The sequence below is a fragment of the Erythrolamprus reginae genome, chromosome 3 (assembly GCF_031021105.1).
Source record: "Erythrolamprus reginae isolate rEryReg1 chromosome 3, rEryReg1.hap1, whole genome shotgun sequence".
In the NCBI taxonomy this organism is placed as follows: Eukaryota; Metazoa; Chordata; class Lepidosauria; order Squamata; family Dipsadidae; genus Erythrolamprus; species Erythrolamprus reginae.
In genome coordinates, this window is record NC_091952.1 from 63,513,684 (window position 1) to 63,528,830 (window position 15,147).

The following is a 15,147-nucleotide window of genomic DNA, read 5'->3' on the forward strand; positions in this document are numbered from 1 at the left end:
ATTAAGTCTTTCCTGATAAGTTTTATGCTTAAGACCTTCCACCATTCTTGTAGCCCGTCTTTGGACCCGTTCAATTTTGTCAATATCTTTTTGTAGGTGAGGTCTCCAGAACTGAACACAGTACTGTATTCCAAATGTGGTCTCACCAGCACTCTATATAGCTGGATCATAATCTCCCTCTTCCTGCTTGTTATACCTATAGCTATGCCGCCAAGCATCCTAGACTTATAGCTCATCTTGTTTAATGTCTGGATACCTGAGAAAACTGACAATAGCATATAATATCCATTAACGTTTGTTTCTGTTGTGGTGCCCGGCATAAGTTTCCAGAAAATTTAAAAGCGGTCAGAGAAAACCCTCTACTTTTCAGTGGAAGAAATGACACAAGAGATGCCTACAGCTTTACTGAAGTAAGATGAACATATTCAACTGAGCACAGATAAAAACCTTATTTCCTTGATCCTATTGTGACCATGGAGAGCTGGCTGGTGATCATCCTTCAAATGATTTTTCCCCTTGCTTGGTAAGCAAGGTTCTTGGAGGAACTTCTGCAAGATTTTGAGGAATGTTCTAGGCATCTGTTGGATAAAGGTGTGTGTGTGTGTGTGGGGGGGACTCAATGCTATATACTGAGCATGCCCAGAAAGAAGCCACATTGCTACAAAATGCAGTTTCCATCCTTAGTTGCTTATGCATTACAATAGGATACAAGTTTTGAAAGGTGTCATTTTATCTAGTACATCAGGTAACCAAACCAATATCGGAACCAAGCAGGAGTCTAAAAAGGAGTCTAAATTCAGAACAGAAAGGTGTTGTGGTTAGCTCTGGCCCAACTCCTGCCCCAAGGACTGTGGATGTGGGGGAGACATCCACATGCTGCAGGCCTGTTTTGCCCCCGGTGGAATCTGCTGATGAAGGCTCCTCTGACCAAGAAGACATGAGTGACAGGGAGGAGGAGAGTGTGGCAGGCAGCTCAGAAGGAGATCAATTATCTAGCTCCTCCTTGGATTCAGAACAAGAGTTAATGATACAGCCACACATGCGGAGAGCGATGCATAGGCAACAACAACTGAGAGATTATTATCAAAGAAAATGAGGCCACCTGTGGTAATTAGTGAGGCTGCTATAAATAGCAGCCTGTGGGTTTGGCCATTGTGGAGGATTATCTGATCATTGTGTTTCGTGACTGCTATACCGACTTTGACCTTTCGTGTGCTGATTTTTCCCTGTTTTGAAACTAAACCAGAGCAAAGTGTGTTTCACTTTGTGAAAGAAGGACTGTGAATTGCCTCACAGCTGCAAGCTAAGTATCTCAGAACTGATAAGGGACTTGTACAAATTACCAGTTTGTTTGGAGACAAGTGCTCTTTGCTATACCAAAAGAGGGCTTGGTTTAAGTGAATTTTCATTATAAAGAACATTGTTTTGAATTTTCAAACGTGTGTGTGTCTGAAATTTGTACCTGTGAATTTTTGGGAGGAGTCTACCAGAGAGCCCGACAGAACAAAAAGGTTTCAAAGAAGCTTTCCCTTTAATATTTCCTGAAGCCAAGGTAGTTGTCCACAGGATCCAACTCTTCAATTAGAATGACAAAAGCAATATCATGCAATCAAATGATAAGCTGGCCCTTTTCTTTAAATGTACATCATTTAAAGAAAGGGCCGTATTGATGTCATGCTGCTGCTTTTGAAATCCCACCTACCCAACATGTCTTGAATCTCCGACTATATCACGATTAATGATGGTAACTATGATTTAAGATCTTTGACCTATCACTAATCATTTGTTATTTGTATGTATACAAAGAGCTTATGCACCAGAGACAAATTCCTTGTGTATCCAATCACATTTGGCCAATAATGAATCGAATTGAATTAAAATTCTATTCTATTCCCAATAGCTTGGATAAATATGGATATTGGACGGTAGCTAAAAGTTGTTCATTGATTTTATAAGCAAATGGTCACTGATAGGCTAGAGTCTTTACAAATCCTCATAAATCTTCAATTGTTTAATGGTGCTAAGTTAATTTTTATTATTACATTTGTTTGCCACCTGTCTTGTTGAAATATCATTTTTGTGAGAGCAATCACTTTGGAAATATAATGTGATCTTCAACTAACTGGGTGGCTCTTTACAGAGTCTAAGAAAAGTGCTTTCAAGTCTATGGAAAAAAGGAAAATGTGTCCTTGTTTCCAGGTCCACAAAGGCCTTTCAGCATCTTTTGATTCCTTCTAAGGGCAAAAGTTGTGCTTGTGTTATGCCTATGTTTAATTCATTCGCGGGGTAAAAAAAACACACTCAAACATCTCCAGTCTTTAAAACTTGGCTGTTTGCTTTCGGTAGCTGAAACAGAAATATGCTTCGTGCAATTAGACAGCACTGATATTTATGGGTTTTTTTCCCTTTTCTCATCCAATGAAAATTATACAGTGCTTTCATTGACGTGTTCCAAATTATTAACAGAAGTCAACATTTAAGACAGATCTGAGATTGTATAAATTAAGCTGAACTCTATTGCAACTTGGGAAGGGGGCAGTTAGATTATTATACATATAGATTTCCATATTCAGATAGGAAAGGATCACAAACCTACTTTCCTTTCATCAAACTGCTGAGTATCTCCTCATTAGCAAAAGCTTACATTAATTCACAAATAATTAAAGATTGGGTATTAATCACTTTGATAGTAAAGAGCGGTCCTATCATTTGAAATAAACAGGGGTTCCATGGGCATAGATTTACATGCCTGTAGAAAGCTTATCCACAGATATCCCGATTCCATCAATTGCTTGCATTTATCCTCATCATTCCTTTCAGAGGGCTGAGTGATATAAATGGAACGAAAATATACCTTTACTTTATTCCACAAGAGAACTATGCAATGGTATAGCTTAAAATATAGTGACTGGAACAAAGTCACCATTAAATTCCACGATCAAACAGAACTCAAATCTGTAATTAAACGCTAGCTGTGGTTTTGCAGCATAGTTCTTATTGTGTGTTTTTTTCCAGAATATAAGGATTTCAATTTATCTACAAGATTTTAACAATTTCCTAGAAATTTACAATAAATACAAATTATTCCTGGTGTGTATTGTAATTTTTGGACACAATACTAATGAAGGTTTCACCAAATAACAGCCATTATGATTTGCCTTTCTTCATTTTCCTATATAGACAATACAGGTTCGCTAAAGGATGTATACAGCAAATGTAAAAGCAGTCTCATTTGGAGACAATTTGAGAGGAATGTCACTTTTATTAATAAACTCTTGGGGAAGTGATTCCTGGAGAAAACTACGTTTTTGTAACTATGCTCAAACACAGTAAGAAATGCAAAATGAAAATACAGAATCAGGAAAACATCTGTTAAAACTTGTGGTTTCAGTGAGGCATCCAGAATTTAAGGCTTTGGAGGCAAAAAATAAAATAAAAGATGAATAATTCTTGCTAACTGGGATGTTGGAGTGATGGAAAGGCTACTAGTAACAGCACACCTTGGACATATTCTAGTACAGGATGGATTGCGGTGGGTGAGACAGAAGTAAAAAAGAACAGCTAAAGCCAGAGGGATAAACTGGCTGTACCAACTCCACTCAAGTCCCACCATCAGTCTCTTCTTACAAACTTACAACTCATTTTTGACTTCATTGTCAAGTGCTTATTCATTTGCCTGGTGCAATTAGTGCTCATAAGAAAAACCAGAGTTTAAAACATAAATCCAATCACACAGACATACTGTAAATGTAAGTACATTTAACACACTCTAACACTTGTGACTTTGTTGCTACCTGACCTGGAGACAAAGGGAATACATTTGGCAAACCTGAAGCTTATCCAAACAATTGACATTGGCAAGGTCTACACCTTAGGAAACTTCTAGTTCCATTTATGAAATTCATTGTCAGGCAAGTTGTGCTTGTGGTAGCAATGTCTATCTATTTATATGTGTTAACTTGTTCTATAGAACACCACCTTCTTCACTGTTTCCTCATCCTGGTCTGAGTCTGAAAAATATTTCTTTTCTTGTTCTTACTTCTTTCTCTTTAGTTATGGACAGAACAGTTTTAGCAATTGAAATGATGAGTCCTGGAATTCAGACCCAGACTGCTGTGTTAAAATCAAACCCTGACTGAGTGTGTTCTATTGTGGTGTGGACCTTCTTGGCATGGAGTTTGGGCTTGGCTTTCCTTCCTTCCTTCTTCTCGCATCTGTTGACCTTGTCTTGAGAGTTTGCTGTGCTGCCACGAACTGAAAAGTAAAACATCCCCTTCTGTTTGTTGCCTGTTTGTGGCCTCTTTAAGATATCAGTCTCTTTGTTCTTTGTGGGCAGCCAGCAGGGCTTCTCTCTTAGTAATCTGTCTCTATCTGGCCGGACACTCCTTAAGAATTTCTTGAAGAGATTGGCTGTGAGAGAAAATTTCCTGTAGAATTCTTGGGACTTGCTACTTGGCACAGATGCCTCATTCTTTTCTCCCTTTCTGTCTATCTCTGGCAAATCCAGCCAATTACCAACAAGATCAGCAAAGATGTTATCACCTAGAATTAAAGGTTGTCTGTTCCTACTCTGAGACATTAATGAGCAAGTCCAGTCTTTGTTCTCATCCGAAAACCAACAATCCTTACAAACTGACTTAGTCTCAGACAAACAGCTGTTGTCTTGAGTAAGCCAACTGCTCGTCGTGTTGTCACTAGATGACTCCAACATTCTTGGTGAATGATACTCTGTTGTGCTTGCAGTCGAAGAAGGGCCACTGTCATCCTCACTACCTATGCTGCTAAGGGATGAAGCTATGTGCCCATGGTTAGTGTCTGGCAAAGAAGTACGGCAACACGAGCTGGTAGAGTGTGACACGGGAGTTGAGCATAAAAAGGCTGAAGATCTGCAGTTGTCCAAATAACGTTTTCCCAGCAGGGTCTTGCTCTCTTGGCTGGCATCAAGACTTGCCCTTGGCATCTCCTTATTGTTTTGGTAATAGTGATGCTGTCCAATTCCTGAAACCTGTTTTGGGTTGCTTGAAATCTCCAGCTGTTCCAAAGCTGTCTGGACCTGAAGCAGTTTCAGTTCTTGCAGAGCACCCATCATGCAGTTCATCTGTTCATGCAGCCCGTCTCCAACCTCCTTCATGGATAGCTATATTGTAAAAGACAAAGACAAAGAATAAAGTCAGAGAATTCACTATTATGTATAACTGAAATATACGATAATCAACTGCAATTTACTTCTGCATCTTACATTGATCATATTATTATTATTGTTATTATTGTTATTATTATTATTTGTTTGCCGCCCTTTTCCATAACATTCAACTTTCATCCTGATTTTTAAATGTGGAGTTATATAGTTCTCACATTACATGCTTCTGCTTATTATTTTTAGTTGCTTATAACATATAAGTCAGATATTCTGAGAGAACTGATTGATTTAATTGCATTAATTGGTTGCATCAATTTCAGTCTTTGTTTTTAGCATGCTTTTTATTACAAAAAGGATGATCTTAAATAATCAGCACATACCACATTCTATTCCTTATTTTCTCAGAACATGATATATTTTTAATCAAACGTCAAGAAACATTTGAAGAAATTATCGTGATGTTTTGTTACGAAATTATCACGTGATGTTTTGTTACAATATTGTTAAACTTGTCTTTTTTCTTAAAAAACATAATCACAAATCAATCTATGACTCTCCCATTTAAAAATTCAAGAATCATCTCCACAATCCCTCACAAAAACAGTCTCTCTCTCTCTCTCTCTCTCTCTGTGTGTGTGTAGGGGTAAACACAACTGACACACTTGCATTTTATTTGCTGTTCAGGAAAAGTACCTTTCCATCAATTCAGGACAAGAACGTATAATCAGATTGAAAATCAGAACAGTTACTGAATGAAGAAATGCATACAAATTCATTAACTAAAACATCATAACAAGGCTGTTTTTATTTTCAGGTTGCAGTATTATTGGCAAATTGTCTTCTTGTAACCCAAATAGCATATCAAGCATGCCAGCTCTTCCCAACGTCTCCTGTAACTGTTCTACTTTGTTCAATCTTTTCCAAAGATTTTTTTCCCCAAGGCAGCTTTACAAAACTAACTGGGCATACTTCCTGGCAGCTGCCACTACTCACCCCTTACTCTCTAGAACTGAAGGGAAAAGTGGAATTATTTGATGTTCTGGAATCTTCAGCCAGGTTTACAAAGACAATGAAAAAAAAAACCCCTGACAATCTTAAGCTGTATTTTGGTCAAGCTTACTACAATTACTTTTTCTGCAGTGCTGTTGTCATGCCCCTATACAATTTCTACCTGTATGCATGGCTTACAATTACACCTCCGAGATTATCTGCCTTCATGTTACCAATCATGACCTACTATCTGCAGTTATCATGTCCTTGGGAGCCAAATATCACTGACATTGTTCTTCAGAACCCTGTGGCTATACGACCATGCAGCTATTTCCAACCACGTCTTCTGTAATAGGTTTCAAAACTGGATTCAGGAACAGCTGAAGTAGAAACAAGAATCCAGTCTGCCTGCCAGAACGTATACAATATATAGCGGCTGAGCACGCTCCCTAAATTGAGGTTCCATTTCAAAACACTCTTTCTGGCCAGTTTACAGCTAAATCTTAAGTTCAAATCAATCAACCTTCTGCACAGTGCACAAGCCACAGCCATTTTCTTTTTATAGACCAGCTATTATGTTACTCATGTGCAGAATCTAGGGGGGGAGGGAAGAGGGCATCTGTTCTCTAAGCCTCAGAGAAAACTATCACCTTACCTCTTTTCCAAGTTTGCAGTACTGTCTCTCTTCCTAATCTTTTCTGCCTTGACTTTCTTTATCTGAAGCTTTGCAAAACTGACCTGGGAAACAGCTTGGATGCTAACATTGGACACTTCCCATCAAATTTCCTTGCAGGCCAAGTAGTGTAATCAGGCAATGATGAGTGGCAATGGGTTCTGCAGTAATGACTGTGGCTGATAGGAAAGTCAGCATATGTTGTAGAGCTGTGCTGTGCAGTTCACTGATTCAATTAACTCCCCCTTTTGGGGGAAAGGAGGGGGCCTCCTCTTAAACTAGGTCTCATGTGACAAGGAGCCATTAGGAAATATGAATATTTCAGAAGGTCTTGTTCTCTACTTCTACTGAGTAAGGGAACTGGAAGAAACACAACACTAAGGGTCTTCCCTAGAGAATAAGATTCATCCCTCATAGCATTATGGCCTAAACAAAGATAAAATCTGTCCAGATTTTAAAGCTGGAATATTCACATGAACTATATTAAGTGTCACAACCATAGTTCCCTCTAAGCTGAGCAGTGAGCAATCGCTCACTTAAAAATCATCATCAACTCAGAGTTTTCCAAACCTGCCCAGAAGCCGAGAGAGAAATTTTATTATTATTTCTGTGCCGCCCAGTCCCAAAGGGACTGCGGCTCAGACACTATACTTTTCCGCCCACCCCCCAAAAAATTAGAGGGAACACTGGTCACAACTATAAATTGGATTTCTCCATTTTTTTAACATCCACACAACCATCGTGTGAAATATGTTGGGCTAAGAGAGAATAATTTGCCTACAGAAATTTAGTGATCCTAGCATAAACCTGTGGATTTGGGCCTCCTGAGACTTACGCCCGCACACTAATTTACTCTACCACATTGGAAACATTTTTTCATTGGAGGCCTTGCAAATAGGGTGTGTGGGATAGTGTTAGATTGTTATTAGGCAACAACGGCTTTTCCAAGCGCACATTTTGCTTCCATTATTTTTCCATTACCAATTCATTGTTCTACTGCTATAAGATAGGAACAGTTCTCCTCTTATTGGGGAGGTACCCTGAGATACTCCTTTTTAATCTGTCCATCACTGACAAGGCAGCAATGATGTTTTCAATAGTGGAACCTCTCTTTCAGAGTTGGCCTTCTCCGGGTCCTGTTGACCAAACAATGTTGTTTGGCGGGCCCCAGGGGAAGAGCCTTCTCTGTGGCGGCCCCGGCCCTCTGGAATCAACTCCCCCCGGAGATTAGAACAGCCCCCACCCTCCTTGTCTTTCGCAAGTTACTCAAGACCCACCTATATCGCCAGGCATGGGGGAACTAAGACATCTCCCCCAGGCTTTCTTATATTTATAGGACCAGGATTGTGGGGGCAATATGCTGGCTCTGTTAAAAAAGTGCTATTGCTAACATGTTGTAAGCCTACCTGGGTCTAAGGAGAAGGGCGGCATAAAAATTGAATAAATAAATAAAATAAATAAATAAAAATAAATTTTATGTTTGGTATGTATGTGTTGTATGGTTTTTTAACAGTTGGGGTTGTTTATATAATTCTTATTATTAGATTTGTTCCATTGTTTATACTGTTTTTTATTGTTGTTGTGAGCCGCCCCGAGTCTTCGGAGAGGGGCGGCATAAAAAACTAATAAAATAAATAAAATAAATAAGTATAGAAAGTCAAGTACATCCTTTGATTCAACACAATCACCCAGGGCCAAAAGACTATGGCAAAAGTGTTTTGTGGACACTTGCTTTTATTTATTTATTTTTATTTATTTATTCATTTGTCCAATACACAAATACATAGGAAGAAAAATAGACATGTAGTAATATATATAAGGGTAAAGTGAACTTAGAGGAGAGGATATATGAAAGAAAGAAAATATATATGATAAGTGAGAGACAGGAAAGACAATTGGACAGGGGACGAAAGGCACACCAGTGCACTTATGTATGCTTACTCTTATATATTTTAGGTGCCAGTAACTGCACATACTGTAAATTAAGTATAAGGCAGTAAATTCAACTATTCTTGCAAGAAAACATTAAAAGTCTAATAGAAGTCAGAGGAGACTATAATTTAGCAAAGGATGTAAGATCATGAGGAGAAAAATGTCTGGAATAAAGATTCAATCTATTTTGCAAAATACACTGCTGCATCACAAATCTTGGGCATAGCTATCCAGTACAAGCCATTATAATGTCACTGGCATTATGATACTTATATAAATGACAGAAATTGTGTCCCCATCTCTGTAGACATCTAAGGTACCAAATAATTGCTTATTTGGTACCTAACTAAAACCATCCTATGTGCATTTTCTTAGAAGTAAATTAATTTAATGCTATGTACCCACACATAGAGCAGGCTTGCAATATTAACTATACTTTCTCGAAAGCAGTTTCCCCTTAATGGGTCTTACTTACTTTTCAAAGTAGGCTTTTGCAGTCTATACTGGCATAAGCTCTTAAGTATCAGGAGTTGATGAATATTTAAGCAAAAGCATTCAGAAAGCACAAGATTGTTCTAGGATAAGTATGTTTAGTGTGGACTTAATCTAGGACTATTATATTGTATCTGCAAAAATTCACATATATCAGAGAAAATCCAATCTCTTTGTTACCGTCTAGCAGTCACCTTGATTTTTGCAACTTAGATTTTTTTTATTAGTGAAATTTAACAATTTAATCAACATTTCATATAGCTTATCTTTGTAAACCGGTATATCATTTTATTATATAATCTCAAATTTACATCACATTAAAAATACTGTTAGCCAAAGTTATATAAAGACTGTTACATAAGCCACACTGCAGCTGGATGTCTAATGTCACCAGATTTTGGTGTTCCACTTATACGAGAATTTGCTGTGAAATCAGTTAAAACAACACAGTAAGTTGCAAGCAACCTAAAAATAACAGCCAATTAAAACACTTTTGCTCCTGTTTCTTAGAAGCAGTTAACTTATGGTTTATATAAACTGAAGAGAAATCCGAATGTAATGTTTCTGAATGTGAGACTTCCATAGGGAGTCCATGAAGTCAAAGAGGGTATTAAATTTAATTTGGGCCATGAATTAATGAGATAGTATTACTAGGCTCTGAAACCAAAACTAACCATAGACCATTTACTATAAGGCAGATATTTTCATGAGTCTTGCAAGTGCAGGTCTTTTAAACTTGGACTGAGAAGCTTCTAGAGCAATGATGGCCAACCAATGGCACATGGAGCCATATCTGCTGACTTGAGAGCCGTTGCCCTAACTCAGCTCCAGTATGCATGTGTGTGCTGGCCAGCTGATTTTTGGCTCGTGCGGAGGCTCTGGGAGGGCATTTTTGGGCTCTGGAGGGCCTCTGGGCAGGGGGAGGGAAGGGCATTTTCGGCCTCTCCAGGCTTCAAGGAAGCTCTGGAGCCTGAAGAGGGCAAAAAAATGGGTCTACCGTAAGTCAGGAAATGGGGGCGGGGGTATCGTGTGCACATGTGTAAGGGGCAGGGCAGGTGGAGATAATTAAATTATGGGTGTGGGCACGCTTTTGGCACCCGAGGGAAAAAAGGTTTGCCACCACCGTTCTAAGGTAAAAGTACAAATTTGGACACCATAAAGAAGATGAGAAACAACCTTAGCAAGAAATTTTCAATTTTTCAATTTTCAGGAATAAAAAATGACCCCCTTGAATGGAAGAACTCAAGACATTTGAGGAGCAATGTTGCATAACCTTGGTCCAATAGGAGAATTATATATTCCCATATAAGGAAACCTGAAACTGCATACCAAGATATGAATAAGGTCTTATCTGCTGTATTGGAGTTCTGTTAATTTGCCATTTATGCATCCTATAGTTGAGTCAAGCAAAAACTAAATATTGAGCAGTTTTTAAGTAATATGTTATCAAAGGGTAAGCTATTACAAACTTTTCTTTTAGGAAAAAGGAAGACAAGGCCCTTAAAATGTTCACTTCAAATCCCCGCTAATGCTCTTTTAGTATATGCTACATCTGAAAAAACTATGCCAAATTTGTAATCTTAAATTATATTTTTTGTTTAAACACAGCAATTCATCATATACCAACTATTAAGAAATGCAAATAGATGCAAGGAAATAGAAGGAGGAATAGTTTAAGATTATATCTATAGAAGAAGCCTATGGTAGAGATCAGGGTTATGCACCTCCAAAAAAAAAAATTATTGATATTTTTCCCTACTGAAAAAAATATTTCAAAGGAAAAGAGAATGCCAGTGACATTCTCACATCAGTGTACTAGCTGTACAAAATAGTACTTGCATGTAATTGTGCTAATAGAGTATTATAGAATCTGGCAGGTCCAATAGCACTTAAAAAACACATGTAGACTATTCATGTGTAATTAAGAATGTTAATTTTCCCCCAGACATTAAAAAAAAAACAATGCCCAATTTTAACCATTAGTATAACAGAGCTTAATGACCTGGATGAGAGATAAATTGTCCATTATTTTCCAGTTTTATTATAAAACATTTCAGTATACGGAGACATAGTTACAAGAGGATTAATCCATCATACTCTATTCCTGATTTCTCCATCTCCTTCTCTTTCTCAGAGTCAGATTCTGCAGGGCTTCCCTGGAATTCAGTGCCACCCAATCCCCTTGAGCCACACTTGTTTTCATTTCTAATTTGTCACCACATCTGTTGTGCTGGAGGAGTAGGTTTATATTTTGGTACAGAGCAGGATAAAAGTGTGATAACAGAGGCCAGCTGAATGTGGGATTAGAAAAGAAGCTTCTCATAATTGGAAGGAAGACAGATGTCCTTCCCCTCAATGAAAGAGGTGTTGTGAGAGGAAATTGTTGTTCAGAGAAACCCTGAGAACAGGAAAGAAAGGATTGCCACAGCAGCTCTTAACAACGAGGGGGAGGAAATAGAGCCTCCAGTGAACAATATTTGGGTTATTGGAAGAGGATGTTATAGCCAGCACAAAAGGAATGCATAGAAATTGCATCAATGCCACTGGGGTTTATTCTTTGATAAGGGGGAGAAGGTTGGATATTGATGTAATGGATCCATGTGCTTGTATTCAAGCAATTCTAACCCTGCTCTAGTGAGAAAATGAATTTAAGTTGGGATTCCTAATATTTCTAATGTACAGAAATGAACGTATAAATTTTGGAATTCTTCAGAATGTAGGCAGTTCTTTATTTGCAACTACAGTAATACCTTGCCTTACAAACTTAATTGGTTCCCGGAGGAGGTTCGTAAGGCGAAAAGTTCGTAAGACGAAACATTGTTTCCCATAGGAAACAATGTAAAATGGGTTAATGCGTGCAAGAAAAAACCCGCAAAAAAACACCGCTGCCCGGCTGTCACCTTTTGAAACAGCCGTGCGCTTCTCAGTGTTCTCCCAATGCCGAACCCGGAAGTTCGGCAAAAGTTCGGGTTTGGCGTTCGGGTTCGTGAGGATGCCGAGAAGCCCCCCAGCTGTTTCAAAAAGTGACAGCCAGGCGGCGGGGCTTCTCGCCGGCCACCCGAACCTGAACTTTTGCCGAACTTCCGGGTTCGGCGTTTGGGCGATGGGTTCGTAAGACAGAAAAAGTTCGGAAGAAGAGGCAAAAAATTTCCGAACCCCGGGTTCGTATCTCGGATTGTTCGTATGGCAAGGGGTTCGTATCACGAGGTATCACTGTATTTGTTTAGTGCAGTGTTTTTCAACCAGTGTGCCGGGGCACACTAGTGTGCCGTGAGACATGGTCAGGTGTGCCGCGAAGCTCAGAGAGAGAAAGAAAACAAGAGAGAGAGAAAGAAAGAAAGAGCAAGAGGGAGAGAAAGAAAACAAGAGAGAGAGAAAGCAAGAGAATGAGAGAGAGAGAAAGAAAGCAAGAGAGAGAGAGAAAGAGAACAAGAGAGAAAGAAAGCAAGAAAGAGAGAAAGAGAAAGAAAGAGAGAGAGAGAAAGAGAGGGAGGGAAGGTGGGAGAAAGACATAGAGGGAGGGAGGGAGGGAGGGAGAGAGAAAGAGAGCAAAAAAGAGGAAAGAAGGAAGAGAGAGAAAAAGAGGGATGGAGAGAGAAAAAAGAGGAAGGGAGAGAAAGAGGGAGGGAAAGAGAAATAGATCAAAAGGGAGGAAGAGAGAGAGATAATTTTTTTGTCCAAACTTTTTTTAGCCGCCCCCCCTCAATGTGCCCCATGCTTTTGTAAATGTAAAAAATGTGCCGCGGCTCACAAAAGGTTGAAAATCACTGGTTTAGTGACTCTTGAGGACTACCTATATAGTGGCCTTTTTTACTCTAGCTGTTGTTCATCCAAGTAACTCTAAGGTCTGCAAACTAGATTGCTTGGCAGCGCAGCTGACAATAAAATTTTCCCTAAAGGAATATTCCCTCCTTGAATAAATAGGAGAGGACAAATATTCCATGTCTATTCTATTCTATTCTTTCCCGTTCTGTTCCTCTCCACTCTTCTCCCTTCCCTTCCAATCCTGGAATAGGAACTGGAAAAATAATGAAAGGGGTTTTTCTTTTGGTCCTAGACTGCTCCATTCTTAAAGGTATTTTAGCTAAGTACCAGTAACTGATTTACTTTAGTAATCAGATAATTTCTGGATATTACTTAAATAAAAATCTTTTGTTCTGATTACCTGAATTTTGCCACAGAAGGCACCATCCTATTATTTTAATTCAGAAGATTCTGAAACAAAGATTGAAACCAGTTTTTTTTCCTTTTAGGACTATTGGATAAACAATTTTAGGGGAGGAAAGTTACTATATGTATTGAATGGGTGAGAATTCTCTATGTGCAAAATTGGAACGATACACCCATTTCCACAATGGAGGAATGGTTGGAAAAAGTGATGGGAATTGGAACAAATGGCAAAACTAATTGTTTTAATTAAACAATGTATGCAGTTTTCTTTCTACTTGGAAATTGCTTTTGGACTTCATGTTCAAAACAGAAATAAATTAAACTTTGGCGTTGATTTTCAGGATTAGATGAATTTGTCGTTTTTAAAATGGCTAGTAGTTACTAAATATGTAAAATAAAACTTTGAGGTTGCAGCTGTGCAATATTCTATTGCAATAAAAAGTTGGAAGACACTGCTTTCGTTTTTTTCTTTCTCTTTTATTTTTTATCCATTTTTCATTCTTGTCCTACTCTTATTCCCTCATTATTTTTGTTTCTACAGTATTTGTATTTTCTATTAAACAGAACCCCACCCCCCAAAAAAAATAATAATTATACTATTAGGGATAACTCATGCTGCCTGAAAAAGAAAGGAGCAATACTTAAAAGATAAAACCTAAAATTTCAAGTACTTAGTATTACTTTTAGTCAACTATTTGACTTGTTAAAATCTGAGTAAATGTTACCTCTTAACAAAACATTCAGTGACAGTGATGGGTAGTGCTAATGACTAGCATGGAAGAAGCCACAGTTTCTTAACCCTGCTGTTCTGTTTAAGAAAAGTAACAAATCTTATGTTCCCGGGTCACCCTGACCCGGACCGAAAACTCTTCATTTGCAGTGCTTATGTTTGGTCTTTTTGAAAGCTTTTTTCACTTGGAAAGTAGTCTGAACATTTCTGCACACAATGATATGAAAATTGAAATGAAAAAAGTAAATCTTATTGGTTTATTTTGCGGATATAATGCACGCCCCCCCCTGTTTTTGTGAATTTTTTTTCACTTTATGGATAGTTTTGCTTGCAAAATGCATTCTATTTTACTAAAGTTGGTATGGGATTGGTAGCTTGAACATTTCTGAACATAATGATATGAAAATTGAACTGGAAAAATTGATGCATATTGGTTTATTTTGTTGATGAAATGCACGCCCCCCCGTTTTTTTTAAATAGTCTTCACTTTATGGATAGTTTTGCTAGCAAAATACATTCTATTTTACTAAAGTTGGTGTGGGATTGGTAGCTTGAACATTTCTGAACATAATGATATGAAAATTGAACTGGAAAAATTGATGCATATTGGTTTATTTTGCACATAAAGTATGCCTCAATTATTTCAATTTATATAAACATTATGCTGTTAATTTCAAACTTACATACTTTTTTTTAGTAAAATGGATTTGTTTCATAAAATTAGTTCTCTGGCTACAATGTGGTTGATTTTCAAAAGGATATTCCAAATATTTCTAGACAAATATGTATAAACAGTGACAATAATGGCACACAGCAAGGCCGAGGGGGGGTGGCCCTTTTGTGGCAAAAATAAACCAATAAGAACCATTTTTTTCAGTTCATTTATATTTTTCTTATATTCAGAAATGTTCAATTTAGTATATCAAACCTTTTGGGGGAAGATTCCTTAGGGATTTGTAGCCTTAAAAAATAGAAATTGACACGAAATTAAAAAAGGATGGGGGGAGGGGCTTTTTGATC

At 38.0% G+C, this 15,147-nt stretch overlaps 1 protein-coding gene across 1 annotated transcript in view; it reads right to left on the reverse strand.

Annotated features, from left to right (window-relative positions):
• Nucleotides 1–3,245: 3,245 nt before the first annotated feature.
• Nucleotides 3,246–15,147, reverse strand: part of INKA2 (inka box actin regulator 2) — a 41,739-nt gene continuing 29,837 nt past the window's right edge. The window contains exon 2 of the mRNA XM_070748921.1: nucleotides 3,246–5,137. Within this exon, the coding sequence (XP_070605022.1) occupies nucleotides 4,100–5,137 (1,038 nt within the window). The 3' untranslated portion in view covers nucleotides 3,246–4,099. The remainder of the gene's footprint in view (nucleotides 5,138–15,147) is intronic.